This window comes from Crocuta crocuta, unplaced genomic scaffold (genome assembly GCF_008692635.1).
Source record: "Crocuta crocuta isolate KB4526 unplaced genomic scaffold, BGI_CrCroc_1.0 scaffold218, whole genome shotgun sequence".
In the NCBI taxonomy this organism is placed as follows: domain Eukaryota; kingdom Metazoa; phylum Chordata; class Mammalia; order Carnivora; family Hyaenidae; genus Crocuta; species Crocuta crocuta.
In genome coordinates, this window is record NW_027533170.1 from 9,764,492 (window position 1) to 9,786,269 (window position 21,778).

The 21,778-nt window shown below is 37.1% G+C and overlaps 1 protein-coding gene across 1 annotated transcript; it reads right to left on the reverse strand.

Annotated features, from left to right (window-relative positions):
• Positions 1-1,721: 1,721 nt before the first annotated feature.
• LOC144216835 (interferon-gamma-inducible GTPase 10-like) lies at positions 1,722-14,158 on the reverse strand. Its single transcript, XM_077746281.1, has 2 exons — positions 13,871-14,158; positions 1,722-3,436 (listed from the first exon to the last, which is right to left on the reverse strand). Exon 2 carries the CDS (start codon positions 3,414-3,416, stop codon positions 2,151-2,153), a length of 1,266 nt encoding a protein of 421 aa, XP_077602407.1. The 5' UTR covers positions 3,417-3,436; positions 13,871-14,158; the 3' UTR covers positions 1,722-2,150.
• Positions 14,159-21,778: the final 7,620 nt, after the last annotated feature.

Here is a 21,778-nt window from a genome sequence, read left to right on the forward strand (position 1 = left end):
GCCAGCCTACAGAATAGGAGAAGATATTTGCAAATAACATATTGGGTAGTGGGTTAGTATACAAAGTCTATAAAGAATTTATCAAACACAACACTCAAAACACAAACAACCCAGTGAAGAAATCAGCAAAAGACATGAATAGACTTTTTTCTAAAGAAGACATCCAGATGGCTAACAGACACATGAAAAAAATGCTCAACATCAATCATCATCAGGGAAATAAAAAAAATCAAAACCACAATGAGATACCACCTTACACCTGTCAGAATTGCTAAAATTAAGAACACAAGAAAAAACAGATGTTGGCGAGGATGTGGAGAAAGGGAAACTCTCTTGCAGTGCTGGTGGAAATGTAAACTGCTGCGGCCACTCTGAAAAAGAGTATGGAGATTCCTCAAAAAACTAAAAATAAAACTACCCTATGATTCAGCAATTGTACCATTAGGTATTTACCCAAAGGATACAAATGTCCAGATTTGAAGGGGTACATGCACCCCAAAGTTTATAGCAACATTATCAACAACAGCCAAATGATGGAGAGAGCCAAAATATCCTTTGAATGATGAATGGATAAAGAAGATGTAGTATATATATAAGTGGAATATTACTCAATCATCAGCAAGAATGAAACCTTGCCACTTGCAACAAAGTGAATGGAGCTACAATGTATTACGCTAAGTGAAATCAATCAATCAGCGAAAGACAAATACCATATGATTTCACACATGTGTGGTTTTAAATAAAAAAAAAAACAGATGGGGTGAGTGGCTAGTTCAATTGTTTAAGCATCTGACTCTTCATTTTGGCTCAAGTCATGATCTCACAGTTGTGAGATGGAACTCTGCATCTGGATCTGCGCTGAGTGTGGAGCCTGCTTGGAATTCTCTCTCTCCCTCTATCTCTGCCTCTCCCATGCTCATGCTCTCTGTCTCTCTGAAAATAAATAAGTAAACTTTAAAAAATGAAACAAAAATTATGAACATATATAGAAGTGAGATGAGGGGTGGAGAGGAGAGAGAAACAAATCAGAAGAGAGTCTTAAGAATTGAGAATAAAATGAAGATTGATGGAGGGAGGTGAGTGGGATGTGAGCTAGTTGGATACTGGGTATTAAGAAGGGAACTTGTCATGAATACTGGATGATGAATCACTGAATTCTACCCTGAAATCAATTTTGCACTGTATGTTAACTAATTTTTAAATAAAAAATAAAAACATAAGATGTGAGATATTCTTTTTAATAAAAATTATGTATATATAATGATATATATATATATACACACACAATGGAATACTGCTCCACCATAAAGCAGACTAAAATATTGCCATTTGCAATAAAATAAATGGAGCTAGAGTTATGTTAAGTGAACAAAGCCAGTCAGAGAAAGACAAATACCACATTATTTCACTCATCTGTGGAAATTAAGGAACAAAGCAAGCAAAGGGAAAAAGAGAGAGAGAGAGGCAAACCAAGAAACAGACACTTAACTACAGAACAAACTGATGGTTACCAGAAGTGAGGTGGTTGGGGGAATGGGTGAAATATGTGATGGGTGTTAAGGTGGGCACTTGTGATGACTACAGGTGTTGTATGGAAGTGTTGAATCACTACATTGTACACCTGAAACTAATATTACACTGTACATTCACTAACTAGAATTTAAATAAAATATTTAACAAAAGGACTTTATGTACAATAACAGAACGTCAGGAACACCAAATATGTACCATGTATTCATTTATTTAAAAACTCATTTTTCAGGACCTACTATGTGTATAGTCATTTATTACTAGTATTTCAGTCTTAAGACCATGGCTGTGTATAAAGTAACCATCACACAAAGAGTTATGCCCTCCGATAAAGCAGAAAATTCCAGATTATTGTTCTTCATTTTCCTAAGAAGGATCATATGAAAGAAGGATTCTAGAACTGATGGCTCAAACTGTCAAATAAAACTCACTAAGTCAGTGGTTGGTTGAAGTCAATTATGGAAATGTCTGTAATATTTTCTGAGGGCAGCGGGTCAAGATGGCTTCAAGGAAGCCCAAGTCATCTTTCCAGGCACCAGTACCAAAACAACATCAAGAATAATTCCAGAGCTGACTAGGTCTTTCCCATTTTTATGTCTATCATGCTAAAGAAGGTAGGCTTACCCAGAGCCCACAGAGTGCTTAAAAATCTCTTCTTTTCTAAGAAGACGTTTTGCATCACTCACCACAGTGTCAAGGAAATAATTTTGCAAATAGTAAACCTTCCTAAAGTAAACACCAGAGGCAATGAGTCCTCCATTAATACCACAGAATATTTCCAAATATCTCAAGAGTTTATCCCCTAAAGACTCTTCATCCTTCTCAATTGAAAGCAAATTGGGAGACATAAGGTTTTCCTTGAGTTTCTCCACTGACACATTCAAGTCCTTGGCCATGATTTTCAGGGATGCATCATCCAGCCCAAAGTAAAACCTATAGAGAGTTAAATTCTCCTTTAAAGTCTCCACGTCATTATCACTGATTATCCCCATGAGAGGGATGGTGGCAGATGCTCCAGCCTTCAGGGCCTCCATCCAGACCTTCTGTTTCAGAGAATCCCTCTTCCGGTCAATGGCGGCCTCAGTAATATTCGGCAGATATTGCATGAAGATGTGGCGCTTGTGGGCTGGGAGCTCTCTCAGAAGGGTGGTCTCTAGGTTTTGGAAATCATAGCCAGACAGCTCAAGGCTAGAGACTAAGAAGACCTGAGGGTCACTCACATTGGCTTTCTGCAGGTGTTTCACACAGTCATCGCGGATCCTTTGCAGAATTTCATCCTTATTGAATGTGGTGGGTTTACTCCTTTCTAGATTGTGTAAATCACTGTCCACTTTAGTTCGCACAAAGTAGAAATTCTTCTTCATTTTTCCAATAGCTGTAGCCAATTGCACATCATTGATTTTGAAACGTGTAGCAGAGATGATAATAAAGAAGTCATACTCACCAAATTTCATTTCCTCCAGATATTCTTGTGGCTGAAATCTAGTGGTCCCTATGCCAGGCAAGTCCCATAATGTCACATTGGGAAACTCTGGGTGTTTGTATGGGGTTCTCTGCATGGTTGTCTCCACTGGCCCCGTGGGAGCAGCCTCATCTTCCTCATGCCCCACCCCCCGCAGGGCATTGATGAAGGTGGACTTCCCTGTCCCAGATTCTCCTGTCACAGCAATGTTCAGTGGGGCATTGTCAATGTCTCTCAATGCATCACTGATTGCAGAAACTGCACTCTGAAGGTCGCCCTTCTCCAGGTGTGATTGAATCTTTGTGATGGTTTCCTGAGAGAGGATTTTGCTTTCCGGCTTCATTTCCTTAAAAAACTTGTTAAAACTGGAGGCCAAATCGCTAGCCTTTTCATGAGAGGGTAGAGAAGAAGAGGAGTGACCCATGGCTAGAGCAGTAGAAGGCACTGGGGAGAGGAGACAGGAGGGAAGGAAAAATAGTTAGTACAACAATGGATGTCTTGGGGTGTGCTATGATGGAGACAGAGAACCTCAGTCCTAGACACAACAGCGTACCCAGGATCCCTTTTCTTTGTGTCCAGGCATTGCTCTGGACTTCTCACCTAAATGTAAAGCTTGGTTTGCTCAGTCTCTTCCCTTATCTTGGAAAGTCCTTGTTCTTTAATATGCTCTTCACTCTTTCAGATTAATTTCAAGGCCTGATTCTTTTATCCAAAGATTCATGCCCATATTCTTTATTTATCTTACTTTAGTTTTCTTTATTTTTAATGTTATGAAAGTAATAATTTTTCATGGTGGCAAATCTTAAGACAGCACCAGCATTTACTTCCACACCCTTTCCCACTTGTGGTGTAAAACCCTCCAGAAAAACCACTTTTGATCATCTCTAACATCATCATGTAATAGATCTTGGTTCTCATATGAGAACCAAGCTAAATAAGGATGAGTGGTTCCTTTCCTTCTCAGAAAAGATACTTTATATCTTCATTAAGAGGTAGAAAATTTAATGATTGCAAATGTGTTTTCTTTTGTCTATAAAATGTGCTCGCTCCAGAAACAAGCTGTGAAAGGACTTTTTTCTGTTTCCTGGAGTAGAAACAGCAAGTGGGATGGATTCCTATGTTATAAAGAAGGAGTTGATATGAGACCTCACCCACCACCAGCATCATGCCTTTGTTCTATGAAAAGGGACAGAAATAGGTGGAGAGATAAGCCACCAGAAGGCCTGACCACTGTATAAAGTGTCATTGATGGAAAAGTTAGTGTGAGCAAAGACTGAAGCTGGAGCTGAATGGGGTACTGTAAGAGTCAACCATGGTAAGGAGGTCCCTTTATCACCTTTTTTGATATAATTCAAGGTGAGCTGGTTCTGGAGTCCTGGACCTATCTGATCATGGAAGAAATATTATATCCTGAGATGGGGCACCTGAAGAAATCATATACCCAAGACTAAAGGTTACATGAAAGATATGCATACTGTCCCCTACATTTCTAATCTGATCCTCTTAACAACATGACACACAGACTTTATAGTTCTATGGAGAGATGTGTTAAAAAGAAAGACACAGGGCCATATGGAGCCACTTAAGTTAATGCTCCAAGTTAGTAAAACAAGACTTACTGCCTAACAGCATTTTCAACCCTCAGAGATGTAATCTATCAAAAGTCAACATGGGAATTTCCTGGTCAGCACTAAAAACTATACTGACAGATGCTTTCTGTCTCCTTAGGAGGGCAACCTTGGCTAAAACAATGGTTTCTTTGCTGATAATTTCCTCTCCACTTTCTTTCTATACTTAAAAACTATTCTTTTCTGGGGCGCCTGGGTGGCTTAGTTGGTTAAGCGTCCGTCTTTCGCTTAGGTCATGATCTCGCGGTTTGTGGGTTTGAGCCCCGCGTCGGGCTCTGTGCTGAGTGCCAGCTCAGAGCCTGGAGCCTGTTTCAGATTCTGTGTCTCCCTCTCTCTCTGACCCTCCTCTGCTCACTCTGTCTCTCTCTCTCTCCTAGAAATAAATAAAAAAACATTAAAAAAAAACTATTCTTTTTCTTCAGCTTGATAGAGTTCTTTTTATTTGCTAGGTTGAACGCTGCCTGTTTCATAAATCATTTAATAAAGCCAGTTAGGCATTCAGAATTTACTTGGTTGAATTTTGTTTTTTAACAGATATGGTGGAGGTGTTGAGATCCTAAGCACATTTCTGACTTTATTTGGGAACAAGAAAAAACACAGGTGTGGCATCCCATGAGTAGTTTTGAGTTCACTGTCTCTCAACCTTTCCAAAGGCCATTGGTTTGAGCTCTGCTCTTTTTTACATTAGAGCTCCTGATTGAATTTGCTTTCCAGTCCAGGGTTAGCATACCACCTTGTCATTGACAGAAGGTCCTTAGTTCTTGGTTCAGTCCACAAGTCCACATTGGAATCCCTTCCCCTTTTACAGTCCACAATTTCTATTTGCCACTGTTTGCTGGGTTAGTCTGTTACCCTTTTCCTGTCTTCAGTCTCCATTAATGGAATCTGCTGGTTTAGTACATGATGGAAACTGATGGTAAGTTGTAGAGAGCATTCTCGAATAGTCAACAGTAATTTCTAAACCACGCCCTTCGTTATGGACTCAGATTCCAAATTAGGAAATGTTGGTGGCAGCTACAGTTCTCCATGTATGTGTTATCAATCTACATTCTCCATTCTCAGAGGTCTGCTAGGTCAATCCTTGACCAATCCCTAGTTCTTTGGCTACTGCTCGTGTCCATAGTTTCGCCATCTCAGTACTGTTGATTTCTATTAATATGTACATGAAGTAAAGCCTAGCTTAAAGAAAAATAATAAATAAATAAATAGATGCATAAATAAATAAATAAATAAATAATGGGATCCTTAAAATCTAGTGTTAAGTGTTTTACCTTCTAGCACATTGCTTATTTTATATCTAAGAACTATAGTTCTAGAAGCTATATAAACCTACAAGCTTGTTTTGTGTTCCTAATAACTTGGTTTAGTAAGTGTTAGATAAGGAGCTGCAAAATAAGGCCAGACAAACATGTGAGTTTTTCCATATTTGAGATTAGATATAGCTGGACAGAAATGTTGGTTAAACTCCACTTATGGCTAAGGTCCTACCAAACTGCTGCCAGGCCTCAGAATGACAACTTAGAATTAGAAAAGATCACTTAAGAAGTGTACTTAAAAGCAAAAGATTCAAAATTCCAAAAATAGGGGCACTTGGGTGCATTGAGCCCCTCATGTTCATTGAGCCCCACATCGTGCCTCTGCACTGAGCATGGAGTGAGTTTGGTGTTCTCTTTCTCTGTCTCCCTCTGACCCTCTCCCTGACTCACACTCTCTCTAAAAAATAAACAAAACTTCCCAAAATAGCTTCACTGAAAGTGTCACTGCAAAATGATGCTAAAAAAGGGAATGTGAAAAAACAACAAAAGATGTACCCAACACAAAACACTGTAAGACTGATGTAGTTCTTAATGCTTCCCACCTTCTTCCTTTATTTGAAATACATTCTAAGTTATTTTCTGTCTGAACTGTCTTTACAGGATGAGAAACAAAAGTCAGAGTCATCTCTAGAGGCTATTAGAAGTTCACCTATTCTTTTGCCAACCCTCAAACTTCCTCTATTTATCTTAAAAGGTTTGTGAGCTAAAAGGTCTTATGAAAACTAAATCCTTCTTGGAAAAATATGCATTCTTTCTCTGCCCCCTTAAAGTTATACAGTTTATCATGTCTTTGAAATATAAACACACCCACAATTGCCTGGGACTAAAGTGGGGACAAAAAAGGAAAGAAGAATTTCCATTGTACAAACTGATAAAATAAGTTTTGTGCCCAAACTCTAGCACAGACTCTTTACGATTAATTACAGGGATAAACAAATCTTAAGAATATTTTCCACAAAAATTAGTAACTATAAGGACTTGAAATGTTTGTGTGTCCATACATATGTGTAGCATTTTATTGTAAAACAGCTCTATTTAGTTGGTTTAAGGCAGACACTTGTAAGGATTTAGAGTTCGAAAATTCTCAGAAAGATAGATACTAACCTAAATGTTGTTTAAGTTCGCATGATCTGAAAAATATTCAGTATAAACCTAATTTATTTAAGGCTGTTAGTTTAATAAAACGAATATGTCTTTAGAGTTATGAGCATTAAAATTAACATTTTAATTCTGACTTTGTTTACTTAAAATCAAAGAAATAAGTTGATGCTTTCTCTTTTACAAGGTGGGTTTTTTTTAATGCTTGGGAGAGTGATCAGGTGGGATGTTTTTGCAGGATGCAAGGGTGGTTCAATATTCACAAAATGATCACTGTAATACTTCTCATCAATTAAAAAAAGGATAAAAAACATTTGATCATTTCAACAGATTCAAAAACTTTTGATAAATTAGGACATCCATTTATGATAAAAACTCTAATAAAGTAGGCTTAATGGGAACATACTTGAACAGAATAAAGGGATGATGTGATAAACCCACAGTAAACATCATACTCAATGGGGGAAAACAGAGTTTTTCTCCTAGAGTCAAGAAAAGAACAAGGATACCCACTCTCAACATTTGTATTCAACACAGAACTGGAAGTCAAAGCCATAGTAATCACACAACATAAATACAACAAAGACATCCAAGTTGGTAAGGAAGAAGTATAACTTTCACTATTTGCAGACAACTTGATATTACATATAGAAAACCCTAAAGACTAGACTGCTAGAACAGATAAAGGAATTCAGTAAATTTGCAGAATACAAAACAAATATCCAGAAATTTGCATTCTTATATACTAATAATGAAGCATCAGAAAGAGAAATTAAGAAAACAATCCCATTTACAATTGCATCCAAAATAATAAAATATTTAGGAATAAACTTAACCAAAGAGGTGAAAGATCTGTACTCTGAAAACTGTAAAACTTTGATGAACAAATTTCAGACAATCAAAATAAATGGAAGACATTCCATGTTCATGGGTGGGAAGAACAAATATTGTTAAAATGTCTATACTGCCAAGAAATCTACAGATTCAATGCAAACACTATCAAAATACAAATAGCAATGTTCACAGATTTGGAACAAACAATTTTAAAATTGACATGGTTCCATCTAGAATTTTGATGGTTTCAGGTTTTACAGTTAGATCTTTAATCCATCTCGAGTTTATTTTTGTTTATGGTATAAGAAAGTGATCCAGTGTGACTCTTTTGCATGTAGCTGTTCAGTTTTCCCAACATTTGTTGAAGAGACTAGCTTTTTAAAATGGATATCCTTTTCTGCTTGGCAAAGATTAATTGCCCATAGGGGCACCTGTGTGGCTCAGTCAGTTGAGCGGCCGACTTCGGCTCAGGTCATGATCTCACAGTTAGTGGGTTTGAGCCCCGCNAGAAAGAGTGAGAGAGAGAAAGAGAGTGCACCAGGGAGGGACAGTGAGAGAGGGACGGAGAATCCCAAGCAGGCTCCACACTGTCAGGGCTGAGCCTAATGTGGGGCTTGAACTCATTAACCCTAGGTCATGATCTGAACCAAAACCAACAGTCAGATGCTTAACTGTCTGAGCCAACCAAGTGCCCCTATTTTGGGGTTTTCTATTCTTTTCCACTGAACTATGTCTATTTTTATGTCAGTACCATACTATTTTTTTATATTTTTGTTTAAATTCTGGTTAGTTAACATACAATCTAATAGTTTCAGGTGTACAATTTAGTGAATCAACCAACACTTACATACAACATCTGGTGCACATCACAACATGCATACTGTTTCAATTACTACAGCTTTGTAATATAATTTGATGTCTGGAATTGTGTTGTCTCCAGTTTTGTTTTTCTTTGTTAAGATTTCTTTGGCTCTTCAGTCTTTTTGGTTCCATGTAAAGTTTTTTTCTTTTCTTTTTTTCTTTTTATTTATTTATTTTACAAATAGTTTATTGTCAAGTTGGTTTCCATATAACACCCAGTGCTCATCCCCACAAGTGCCCCTCTCTGTGCCCATACCCCCCTTCCCCCCCACATCCATCAGTCCTCAGTTTTTGTCAGCATTCAAGAGTCTCTCATGGTTTGCCTCTCCCTCTTTCCCCCACTATTTCCCCCCTTCTTCTCCCCCATTGTCCTCCGTTAAGTTCCTCCTAATCCTCCTATACGTGAAGCATATGATATTTGTCTTTCTCTGCCTGACTTATTTCACTCAGCATAACACCCTCAAGGTCCATCCATGTTGCTACACATGGCCAGATTTCATTCTTTCTCATTGCCATGTAGTATTCCATGGTATAGATAAACCACATCTTCTTGATCCATTCATCCATTGATGGACACTTAGGCTCTTTCCATGTTTTTAATGTCTATACTGCCAAGAAATCTAAAAATTCAATGCAAACACTATCAAAATACCAATAGCAATGTTCACAGATCTGGAACAAACAATTTTAAAATTTACATCCTTGGGATTCTCTGTCCCTCTCTCTTTGTCCCTCCCTGGTGCACTCTCTCTCTCTCTCTCACTCTCTCTTTCAGGAGAAAGAAAGAAAGAAGGAGAGAAAGAAAGAAAGAAAGAAAGAAAGAAAGAAAGAAAGAAAGAAAGAAAGAAAGAAAGAAAGAAAGAAAGAACCAAAATGAACTCACAATTATATGGGCNACAGGTGCCCCTATGGGCAATTAATCTTTGCCAAGCAGAAAAGGATATCCATTTTAAAAAGCTAGTCTCTTCAACAAATGTTGGGAAAACTGAACAGCTACATGCAAAAGAGTCACACTGGATCACTTTCTTATACCATAAACAAAAATAAACTCGAGATGGATTAAAGATCTAACTGTAAAACCTGAAACCATCAAAATCCTAGAAGAAAGCACAGGCAGTAATGACTCTGACATCAACGATAGCAACACTTCTTTAAATAGCTCTCTTGTGGCAAGGGAAATAAAAGCAAAAATAAAGTATTGGGGCTATATGAAACTAAAAAGCCTCTGCACAGCAAAGAAAACTATCAACAAAACTAAAAGGCAACCTAGTGAATGGAAGAAGATATTTGCAAATGAAATGTCTAAGGAATTAGTATACTGGGCCACCTGGGTGGCTCAGTCAGTTAAGCATGTGACTTTGGCTCAGGTCATGATTTCATGGTTCAGGAGTTAAAGCCCCACAGACTGTCTGTACTGACAGCTCAGAGCCTGGAGCCTGCTTCAAATCCTCTATACCCTCCCTCTCTCTGTCCCTCTCCCATTCATGCTTTCTTTCTCTCTCTCTCAAAAATAAACATTAACAAAATTTAAAAATAAAAAAGGTATTAGTATATGAAATATATAAGGAAGTGATACAATTCAATACCCAAAATACAAATAACCCAATGTAAAAATGGTCAGAAGACATGAAATTTCACCAAAAAAGACATTCATATGGCCAACACATACATAAAAAGATATTTAACATCACTCATCAGCAGGGAAATGCAAATCAAAACTATGATGAGATACCACTTCACACATGTCGGAATGGTAAAATGAACAACACAACAAACAAAAGTGTTAGTGAGAATGGAGATAGAGGAATCCTGGTGCACATTTAGTGGGAATAAAAACTAGTGCAGCCACTGTGGAAAGCAGTATGGGGATTCCTCCAAAAGTTAAAAATAGAACTATCCTATGATCCAGTAATCGGACTATTGGGTATTTACCCCCAAAATGCAAAAACACTAATTTGAAGGGATACATGCATCCCTGTTTATTACAGCATTATTTACAGTAGCCAAATTATAGAAGCTGCTCAAGCAGCTATCAATGGACACTGATAGATGAATGAGATATCTAGGATATATCACATATATAATTTAGCCACACAAAAGTGAAATTGCCATTTGAAATACATGAATGGAGCTTGAGAGAATAATGCTGAGTGAAATAAACCAGTCAGAAATAGACAATTACCTCATGATTTGGCTCAATGTGGAATTTATGAAACAAAGTTAATGAGCAAAGGGGGAAAAAGAGACAGAGAGAGTCAAACCAAGAAATAGACTGTTGACCATAGAGAACAAATTAATGGTTAACAGAAGAGAAGTGAGAAGGGGGGATGGGTTAAATAGAAGATGGAGTTTAAGGAGTTCACTTGTGATGAACACCAGGTATTGCATGGAATTTTTGTACACCTGAAATTAATATTACACTATGTTAACTACTGGCATTAAAATTAAAAACTTAATAAAAAATAAAAATATCTTGGGAGAATAATTGGCTTTGATTCCTTGTGATGTGTGATTATTGATGTTATGGGTAATCTAAGCATAACTGTTAAGAATAAGAATATTGAATAAATGTGTAAATAAAAGTTTTGAAAAATTTAGGTGAACTTCTAAGGACCCTTGTCTGGCTCACATGGTAGACCATGCGAGTCTTGATGTTGGAGTCATACATACAAACATAGAGCTTACTTAAGAAAAATAAATTATTAGGTAAACCTTAATTTTTTAAAATATTTTTGAGGAAAAGAGAGGCAGAGCATGAGTTAGAAAGGGCAGGGAGAGAATGGGAGACACAGAATCATAAGCAGAATCTAGGCTCTGAGCTGTCAGCACAGAGCCCAGCTTGAGGCTTGAACCCATAAATTCCGAGATTATGACTTGAGCTAAAGTCTGATGCTTAACTGACTAAGCCATCCAGGCACTCCAGGTAAACCTTAGTTTCCAAAATCTTTGATAAACTGAAATCTTAAAGTTCCACTGAGTTAGAGTAAGTAATAATTTCAGTTAAATTTGTTAAATATCTAGATAATTTCCAAAGAAGTTAAAGTAATGAAACATTATTTTCATTAACATAGACTAACATTTCTAAGCATAGGCTTCTCTAATTTTGGCTTCTTTAATAAAGATAAATGTAGGTCCGTTGGTAAGCTTTTTTTGGCGTTCTTTAGTGAAAGTTTGTAATATTAAAAAGAGCACATTTCTAGAAATTATAAAATGTAATTATAAATTTGCCAATCTAAAGAATGGTGGTATAACACACTTAAAAAGTACTTACTACTTAGTTTTCACTAAAAATTGAAGTCTAAGAGTTAAGAACTCTAATTAATGTATGTGGCCAGAGTTACTAAAAATAAAAAATGAAACATCTCTGCATGAAGGAAAAGTAAAAAAAAAAAACGTGTGTGTACTGGAGATGCACATTTTTTTGAGGTTAAAAAATTGTAAGAAAGTTGTGAGAAAGGAATCTTTGATAAGGAATTTTATGCATGGTCAGACTTGACTCATATTGGAATGAACAAATTTTATTACAAAGGTAAGCTGATGCAAAATTAGAATTTGGTTTCCTGTTTGTTAAAAGCACAAATTCAGGTTTCTGTGTGTGTGTGTGTGTGTGTGTGTGTGTGTGTTTTAACATTTGATCTACTTTTGATAATGTTTGTGAAAGTTTCTTTACCATTTAAAAGATCTTCCTAAAATACAAAGATCTTGTATTTTGTTTTATTTGTATAGATATATGTGTTCTAGAAATTATGTGAAATTTCTGGAAATTTGATATCCCCTAGTATAATGTCATTGCTTGTAATTAATTAGTCTCTTACTTTCTGAAATTGCTGTACTCAAAATTGAGGCTCACGTTAAAAGAAATACACCAGAGTATTGGGAAAATGCGCCAGCTGACTTTCATGCAAAGGCAGCTAGCAAAAAACCTATAAAGACAATGGCACACGTGGATAAAATCAATTCTGCTGCTACAAAAATGTCCTCATATTATGAGATCTTTGCCATTCTGATGTTAGAGTAAGAGCAACACTCTGCTTTTCAGTCACAGAAAATAAGATGGGTAACCAATGGTTGTAAGTTGAACACTCATGGCGTTAGGAAACACAGGACAGCTGCTTGATTCTTTCTGACTTCTGGGTAAGCTCCATTGTTGTTTTTTTTTCATTCCCTCAACCATTATAAGTGCATTTAAGATGACTCAAACTATGGCTAGACATTACTCAGGAGACTTCTATAATATTGTGGGAATAATCTACCAGCAATGTCTGACTTCTCAGGTCCATTATTCCGGAAAAAATATTTTTGCCCCTAGAGGCCTCACATCTATTCCCTATGGACTTTGAACACCTGCAGCTGGTCTTTAATCAATTGCCACCAAATTGGGATTACCAATATGTTTTTTTATTATATATGTGTTTTACAATTAGGTTGAAGCTTTCCTCTGCAGCAAGGCTGAAGCCTGCACAGTGCCAAAGTAACTGTTAATAATTTCTTTTTCTCCTCCTCTCTTACTTTGAAAATATTATTTTCCTACAGTACAATGAAGTTCCTCTCTATTTGCTAGATAAGATGCTGCCTAATTCATGAATCATTAAATAAAGCCAATCAGCTCTTTACAGTTTTTGATTCGAATTTTTTTTAAAAAACATAATATACATTGTTTCCCTGGTAAAAGATATTTAGACGTGAGATGATGGGTGTCTGACGGCAGAAATTCTTGGGGAAAGTACCTATCCACTGACACTCCTGACGTTCACATGAACCTCTTTCAATTAATAGGAATAGTTTGTTCTCCAACCGCTTTCTGAATATTTCCAAATAGTTAAATTCTCTAAATGGCTTACACTCATCCACCAGCCATCCTTCCCCTCATCCTTTCAAGTCCACAGTACCCAAAATCGAGCATCTAGTCTTCCTCACATTTAGACCACCAGATCTCTAGTTCTATTTTTATTTTTTTAAATTTTTATTTATTTTTAATAGTTTATTGTCAAGTTGGTTTCCATGTAACACCCAGTGCTCATCCCCACAAGTGCCCTCCTCCATGTCCATCTCCTCCTTCCCCTCCCCCCCGCCCCCATCAGCCCTCAGTTTGTTCTCAGCATTTTAGATCAGTACTCAATCCAAAGTGACTTGTTACTTACCAGCTCCTGAAAGAAAAGAGACTTGGTGTCAGCGTTGAGCTCTGAAAGTGTCCACTGGCAGAGCAGGAAATGCTGAGTCTGAAGTGCTCACCCAGGAACACTCCTGTCCACAGATCGTCCTTGCACTGGAACAGGTCCTGTGTGCTGGTGTGGTCTCTGCAGAGATTAAAGAACTTACTGGTTTCCAAACGTTTAAACGATGTATGAGGAGCTGGCAGGATTTAAACAATCTCTGGTATCTGCTCCACCCTCACATGAACCTGGCCAATAATAAACAAACAGCCATCACAGTGCAGAACCCTGCATTTCCAAGAACAGAAAGTGAAATCAAAATTCTGAGGGCCCCTTTTCCGTGAAACACAGCCATTTCCAAGAAATGAAACTGAAAGTCACCATGTCCATAGATTTTGTGTATTTTTGGCATCATAAGTGAGAGGAGGGCAGAGACACCCAGGCAGAAGGCTTGTCAGTGACCCCTGAGAGGGCACTCTAACCAGGCCCCAGACACCAGGTCAGGAAGAATCTGAATCCAGAATCAGAGAACACAGGCCTGAGTCCTGGGAAAATGACACTCAGTCCCCTTCATTACTCTTGGACAGCCCAGACTCTATGGAGAGTGAAGTCTAAAAAGAATATACCTAGTTCTTGTCCCTGGTTCCTGGCAAAGAGCACCAAAAAACCTGGACATTGCCTGAGTGAGTGAGAGGAGTTGACTTTGTTATGCTAATTAAATGATTCCAGACAATTTCCTAGATAGCTTCAGGTCAGTGGCAAGTCACCAGAAAGACCAAGCATGTGAATAGAGTGTGCAGACTTTGGACCAGCTGGAACTCTTGGGAGGAGAAGGGGGATGGAGATTGAGACCCTCCTCCCCCACCAAGTGCAGCAGCTAGTGTGTGACTTGAGGGCAGTCTTCTGAAGGACTGAGCCCTGAAACCTGGGGAGTCTGCTAACTCTGGGTGGTAAGTACAGGAATTAAAAGGCAGTGTACCCAGTTGAGGTGGAAACTGAATAGGGAGTAGCCCTGTGTCCTGGGGAGCCAGATTTTGGCTTTATTTTATGTTTTTTTTTCATTTCTTTGCCGAATAGAAATCCACTATATAGTTTCTAATTCAACAGTTATAAGATGTATGCACCAGAGGGACCATGCCATTTTTTCAGGTCTATTTTATGCATATATGAGCAAACGTGCACAATCTATTTCCTCTTGTTTACAAAAATGATAGCATTCCTACACAATATCCTGAGCCTTGATTTTTTATTTGATATTGGGTTCCAGATGAGCACACTCAAAGCTCCTCCTATTAAACTATTGTACCTCTAAAATAACATAACAGTATATGTTAACTAACTGGGATTAAAACAAGAACTTAATGTAAATAAATAAATAAAGTAAAAACAGTAAAATAAAAATATTTTTGTTAATGTTTTTTCAAACAGACATCTGTTTTACTGATAATTAGGTCAAGAAATAAGACCTATGTGAACTATATCTCAATAAAACTGACATTTTTAAAAAGAAGACAAAGAAATGGGACCTGCCATCGGCCGAGTAAACTCTGGTGATGCTTTGCAGGTAGCAAGCCCTCCTCCAATGTAGTTTCTTCCCTTCCTTTTTTTTTTTAAATTGAGGAATAAAATGTCATGTTAGTTTTAGGTGCACAACTTATTTAAAAAATTTTTTTATTCTTCAGTTTATTTATTTTGAGACAGAGACAGAGACAGAGAGAGTGTGCAGGAGAGCAGAAGAAAGAGGGACAGAGAGAATCCCGAGCAGACTCCACACTGTCAGCATGGAGCCCAATGAGGGGCTTGAACTCACAAACCATGATATCATGTCCTGACCTGAAGCCAAGAGTCAAATGCTTAACCAACGGAACCACCCAGGTGTCCCCGGGTGCACAACATATTAATTCAACAATTCTATATATTACTCAAAGTTCACCACAATAAGTGCAGTCACCATCTGTCACTGTACAACATTATTACAATATGTTCCCTCTGTTGCACTATTCATCTCTGTGGCTTTTGTATTTTATAACAGGAAGTTTGTACCTCTCATTTTCTCTTTTTTATTTTACTTTACTCCCACCTACTCCTCTTCTGGAAACTACCAGTTCATTCTTTGTATTTTGTAGTCTGTTTTGTTGTTGTTCATTTGTTTGTACAGATTTTACATATAAGTAAATTTATATGGTATTTGCCTTTCTCTGACATATTTCGCTTAGTATAATACCTTCTAAGTCCATCTATGTTGTTTCTAACGCCAAGAATTCATTCTTTATGATTGAGAAATATTCCATTTACACATCGTCTATATCCATCTATCTATCAATGCACACTTGCATTGCTTCCATATATTGACTATTGTAAACAATGCTGCAATAAACATAGAGGTGCATATGTCTTTTTGAATTAGTGTTTTCTTTCTTTAAGTAAATTCCCAGGAGTAGAATGACTGGCTTATCACTCCATACACATTTCTGCAGTAGTTGCACCAATGTACAATCCTACAACAATACTTGATAGTTCCTTTTGTCTCACATCCTCACTAACACTTATTATTTTTTATCTTTCTAATAGTAGCCATTCAGACTGGTTAAGATACTGTCTCATTGATGTTTTGATCTAAATTTTCCTGATGATTATTGATGTTGAACATCTTCTCATATCTCTTGGTCATCCATATATTTTTGTTTGTTGTGAGTTGTCTATTCAGGTCCTCTGCCTTTTGAAAATTTGATTTTTTTTTTTTTGGTGTTGAGTTGTACAATTTCTTTATAGGTTTGCTATATTATCCCCTTATCAGATTTCCAAATATCATCTCTTATTTACTGTGTTGCTTTTTTGATTTGTTAATGGTCTCCTTCCCTGTGCAAAAGATTTTTATTTTGTTGTATTCATAATAGGGTTTTTTCCCTTTTGTTATCCTGCCTGGAGAGACATATTCATAAATATGTTGCTAAGGGAGATGACTAAGAGATTACTGCATATATTTTTTTAGGAGTTTTATGGTTTCAGGTCTCACATTTAAGTCCTTAAACCATTTTGAGCTTTGTGTATGGTTTAAAAAGTGGTCCACTTTCATTCATTTGCACGTAGTTACCCATGGTTTTCCTAAAACCATTGTTGAAAAAGCTGTCGTCTTCCTGTGGGAGCCCGACAGTGACCACAAGAAAGCGTGGTTAGGGACTCGGGGATGTGCCTGCACACGGGGCTCCCTGCCTGGGCAAAGCCTGCCTGCAAACAGGATGCTCTGCCAGGAGGCCTGCACACAATATCCAAGTTTAATGGTCCGCTCGCAAACGAGGGAACATGCCCTCCTTAGAAGTAAGAAGAAGGCTGGAATTGTGGGCAGGCCTCTTAGTAAACATGTTGTGGTCACTTCCTCCCTTTGCTCCCCCCGGCCTTGAAATGTGTTTGGCTACTTGCCCTTAATTGGTAAAGGAATGCATCTTGTAGATTTCAGTTTGTATCCAGTTACCGGGGTATAAAATAAACCGCAAGAGGGGCTTGGGTAGAATTGTTCCTCCGGCCGGAGTTGTGTCTGTGTCTGTCCTTTGTGTGTGTCCTGTCTTTGTGTCATTTCGTTCGCTACACTTCCTTTGCATATTCTTACCTCCTTTACATTAATGGACCACATACATGTGGGTTTATTTATGGACTTTCAATTCTGTTCCATTTATTTTTTTATTATTTTAGAGAGAGACTGCATGAGCAGTAGAGTGGGGAGAAGGACAGAGAGAATCTTAAGTACACTACATGCTGATCAATGCAGGGCTCAATCCCACAACACTGGGATCATGATCTGAGTTGAAAGCAAAAGTCAGACTCACAAATGACTGAGCCACCCAGGCACCATTGATTTTGTGTCTACTTTTGTGCCAGTACCATACTGTTTTAATAACTTGAATTATAACTTTGAATATAACTTTGAATATAACTTGAATTTCAGAACTGGGATGCCTCCAGCTTTGTTTTTCTTTTTCAAGACTTTGGCTATTTGGGGTCTTTTGTGGTTCCACACAAATTTTTGGATTGCTTTTACCAGTTCTGTGAAAAATGCTGTTGGTATTTTGATAGGGATTGCATTAAATCTCTACATCCTTAGGCACTATATGGGCATTTTGACAGTATTTGTTCTCCAAATCCATGAGCATGAATATCTTTCCATTTGTTTGTGTCATCCTCACTGTTTTTCATCAGTATTTTATAGTTTTCAGGGTACAAGTCTTTCGCCTCTTTGGTTGTTTATTCCTAGGTATTTTTTTCTAATCTTTGGCACAATTGTAAATGGGATTTTTTTCATAATTTCTTTTTCTGCTACTTCATTATTACTTTACAGATATGCAGTGAGTTTTTGTACACTGATTTTGTATCCTAAGATCTTACCTAATTCACTGATGAGTGCTAGTAGGTTTTGGGTGGAATATTACGGTTTTTTAAATATATCATTTCATCTGTAAATCTTGAAAGTTTTTATTTATTGTTTAAAATTTTTTAATGTTTTATTTATTTCTGAGAGAGAGAGAGAGAGAGAGAACGCCTGAGCAGGGGAGGGTCAGAGAGAGAGGGTGATACAGAATCTGAAACAGGCTCCAGGCTCTGAGATAGTTGTCAGCACAGAGCCTGATGCGGGGCTGGAACCCACCAACTGTGAGATTATGACCTGAGCTAAAGTCAGAGGCTTAATCGACTAAGCCACCCAGGCGCCCCAATATTGAAATTAAAAATTTTTTTAATGTTTATTTACTTTTGACAGACAGAGTGAGCAGGGGATGGGCAGAGAGACAGGGAGACACAGAATACGAAGCAGGCAACAGGCTCCTCGCTGTCAGCACAGAGCCCTACACAGGCTCGAACTAAGGAACCATGGGATCGTTACCTGAAGAGAGGTCAGCTGCTTAACTGACTGAGCCACCCAGGAATCCCTGTAAACAGTGAAAGTTTTACTTCTTCCTTACCACTTTGGATGCCTTTTATTCATTTTTTATGTCTGAATGCTGTGGCTAAGACTTCCATTATTAGGCTGAATAAGAGTGGCGGGAATGAACACCTTTCTCTTGACTCCTGTAGTTTTTCACATCGAATATGATGTTACTTATGGTGTTTTCACAGCTAACATCATTATGTTGAAGTTTGTTCCTTCTAAACTTACTTTGTTGAGGGTTTTTATCATGAATAAATGTTTTGCTTTGTCAAATACTTTTGCTGAACCTATAAAAATCATTATATGATTTTTACCTTTTCTCTTGATGTGAACATGATGTATCATGTTGATTGATTTGTCTGAGTGATATGCAAATATTGAACTACACTTGCATGCAGAAATAAATCCCACTTGATCATGGTGAACGAATTTGTAATAGATTGTTGGATTTGTCTTGCTAATAATTTGTTGAAAATTTTTGCATCTATGTTCATTAGACATATTGATTAGTAGTTCTCAGTTTTTGTAGTGTATTTCTCTGGTTTTGGTATCAGGGTGATGCTGGCTTCATAGAATGAACTTGGAAGTTTTTTTGTTACTCTTCTGCTTTTGGAATTGTTTAAGAACAGGTATTAACCCTTCTTTAAGTGATTGCTATATTTCACCTGTGAATCTTTCTAACCCTGGATTTTTGTTTGTTTTGAGTTTTTTGGATTACTGATTCAATTTCATTTCTGATAACAGGTCACTTCAGATTTTCTATTTTTTCCTGATTCAGTTTTGGAAGGTTACATGTTTCTAAGAATTTACCCACTTCCATTGGATCCATTATCCTTTGGATTTAGGTTATCCAATCTGTTGTGATATAATTTTTCATAATATTCTCTCACAATCCTCTGTATTACTGATGTGTCAGTTTCTTGCATTTCTAATTTTATTATTTGAGTCCCCCCCCACCTCCTCTCATGAGTCTGGCCAGAGTTTTATCAATTTTTAGAATCTTTTTAAAGCACCAGCTCCTGGTTTTACTGATCTATTCTATTCATTTTGTAATGTATTTTTAAAGTTTATTTATTTATTGAAAGAGAAAAGAGAAAGTGTGTGAGGGAGGGAGGGAGGGACAGAGAGAGAGAGGGAGAGAGAGAGAATCCCAAGCAAGCTCTGTACTAGCAGTGGGAATCCAACAAGGGGCATGAACCACACTGATCTGTTCTATTTGTTTTTTTAATTTCTATTTCTTTATTTCTTCTGTAATCTTTGTAATGCTTCTTTCCTTCTACTGTTTTGAGGTTTGGTTTGTTCTTTTTCTAACATCTTTAGGTGTATGCTTGGTTTGTTTATTTGAATTTTTTCTTGCCTCCTAAGGTAGACTTGCATTACTATAAACTTAAATCTTTGAAATGCTTCTGCTGCATCCCAAAGATTTTGGACAATTTTGCCTTTATTTTTATTTATTTACTTGTTTAAATTCAAGTTAGTTAACACATAGTGCAGTAATAGTTTCAGGAGTAGAATCCAGTGATTTATCACTTATATATAACACCTAGTGCTCATCACAAAAAGTGCCCTCCTTAATGCCCATTACTGATTTAGCCAGTCCCCCCCTCCAACCTACTATCCAGCAACCCTCAGTTTGTTCTCTGTATTTAAGAGTCTCTGTTTTTACCTTATATTTCCTTCCCTTCCCTATGTTTATTGGGTGAAATCATATGGTATTTGTCTGTCTCTGAATGACTTATTTCACTTAGCATAACACATTCTAGTTGCATACAGTTTGTTGCGAATGGCAAGATTTTACTCTTTTTCATTGCCCAGTGCTATTCCATTGCATATGTATACTACATTTTCTTTATTCATTTATCAGTCAATGGACATTATTGTTGATATTGTTGATAGTGCTAATGTAAACACTAGGGTGCACGCACCCTTTCAAATCAGCATTTTTATGTCCTTTGGATAAATACATAGTAGTGCAATTGCTAAGTGATAGGGTAGCTCTACTTTTAATTTTTTGAGAAAACTCCACACTGTTTTCCAGAGTGGCTGCACCAGTTTGCATTCCCAAAAACAATACAAAAGTGTTTCCCTTTCTCCACATCCTAGCCAGCATCTGTTTTTTCCTGAGTTGTTAATTTTAGCAATTTGGACGGATGTGAAGTGGTAGTATCATATTGTGATTTTGATTTGTATTTCTATGATGATGAGTATGTGAGCATCTTTTCATGTTTCTGTTAGCCATCTGGATGTCTTCTTTGGAAAAGAATTAACAAAACTAAAATGCAAACAACAGAATGGGAGAAGATACTTGCAAATGATATATCAGATAAAGGATTAGTATCCAAAATTTACAAAGAACTTATCAAATTCAATATCCCATAAAACAAATAATCCAAGGAAGAAATAGGCAGAAGACATTTTGTATTTATTTTTATTTGTCTCCATGTATCTTTCTTATTTCCTCTTTGATTTCTTGGTTGACTCATTCATTGTGTAGTAGCATGTTATTTAACCTCCATGTATTTGTGGCCCTTACAGGTTTTTCTTGTGATTGATTTCTGGTTTCATAGAATTGTGTTAAGAAAAGATGCATGGTATGAGTTTGATCTTTTAAATTTGTTAAGTCTTATTTTCTGGCCTAATATGTGGGCTGTTCTGGAGAATGTTCCATGTGTGCTAGAATAGAATGTATATTCCACTGTTTAGTGATGGAATATTCTAAATATATCAGTTAGTCCGTCTGGCCCAATGTGTCATTCATGCCACAATTTTCTTTGTGGTTTCCTCTTTGGATGCTTTGTCCATTGAGGTAAGTGGTTATTAAAGTACTCTACTACTATTATATTATTATCAAATAATTCCTTTATGTTTGTTATTAACAGTTTAATGTATTAGGGTGCTCACATGTTGGGTGCATAAATATTTATAATCTTCATATCTCCTTCTTGGATTGTTTTATGATTATTTGTTGTCGTTTTGCT

Coding starts and splice junctions, on each gene's coding strand:
- LOC144216835 (XM_077746281.1), bottom strand. CDS start 3,416: ATGGGTCACTCCTCTTCTTCTCTACCCTCTCATGAAAAGGCTAGCGAT.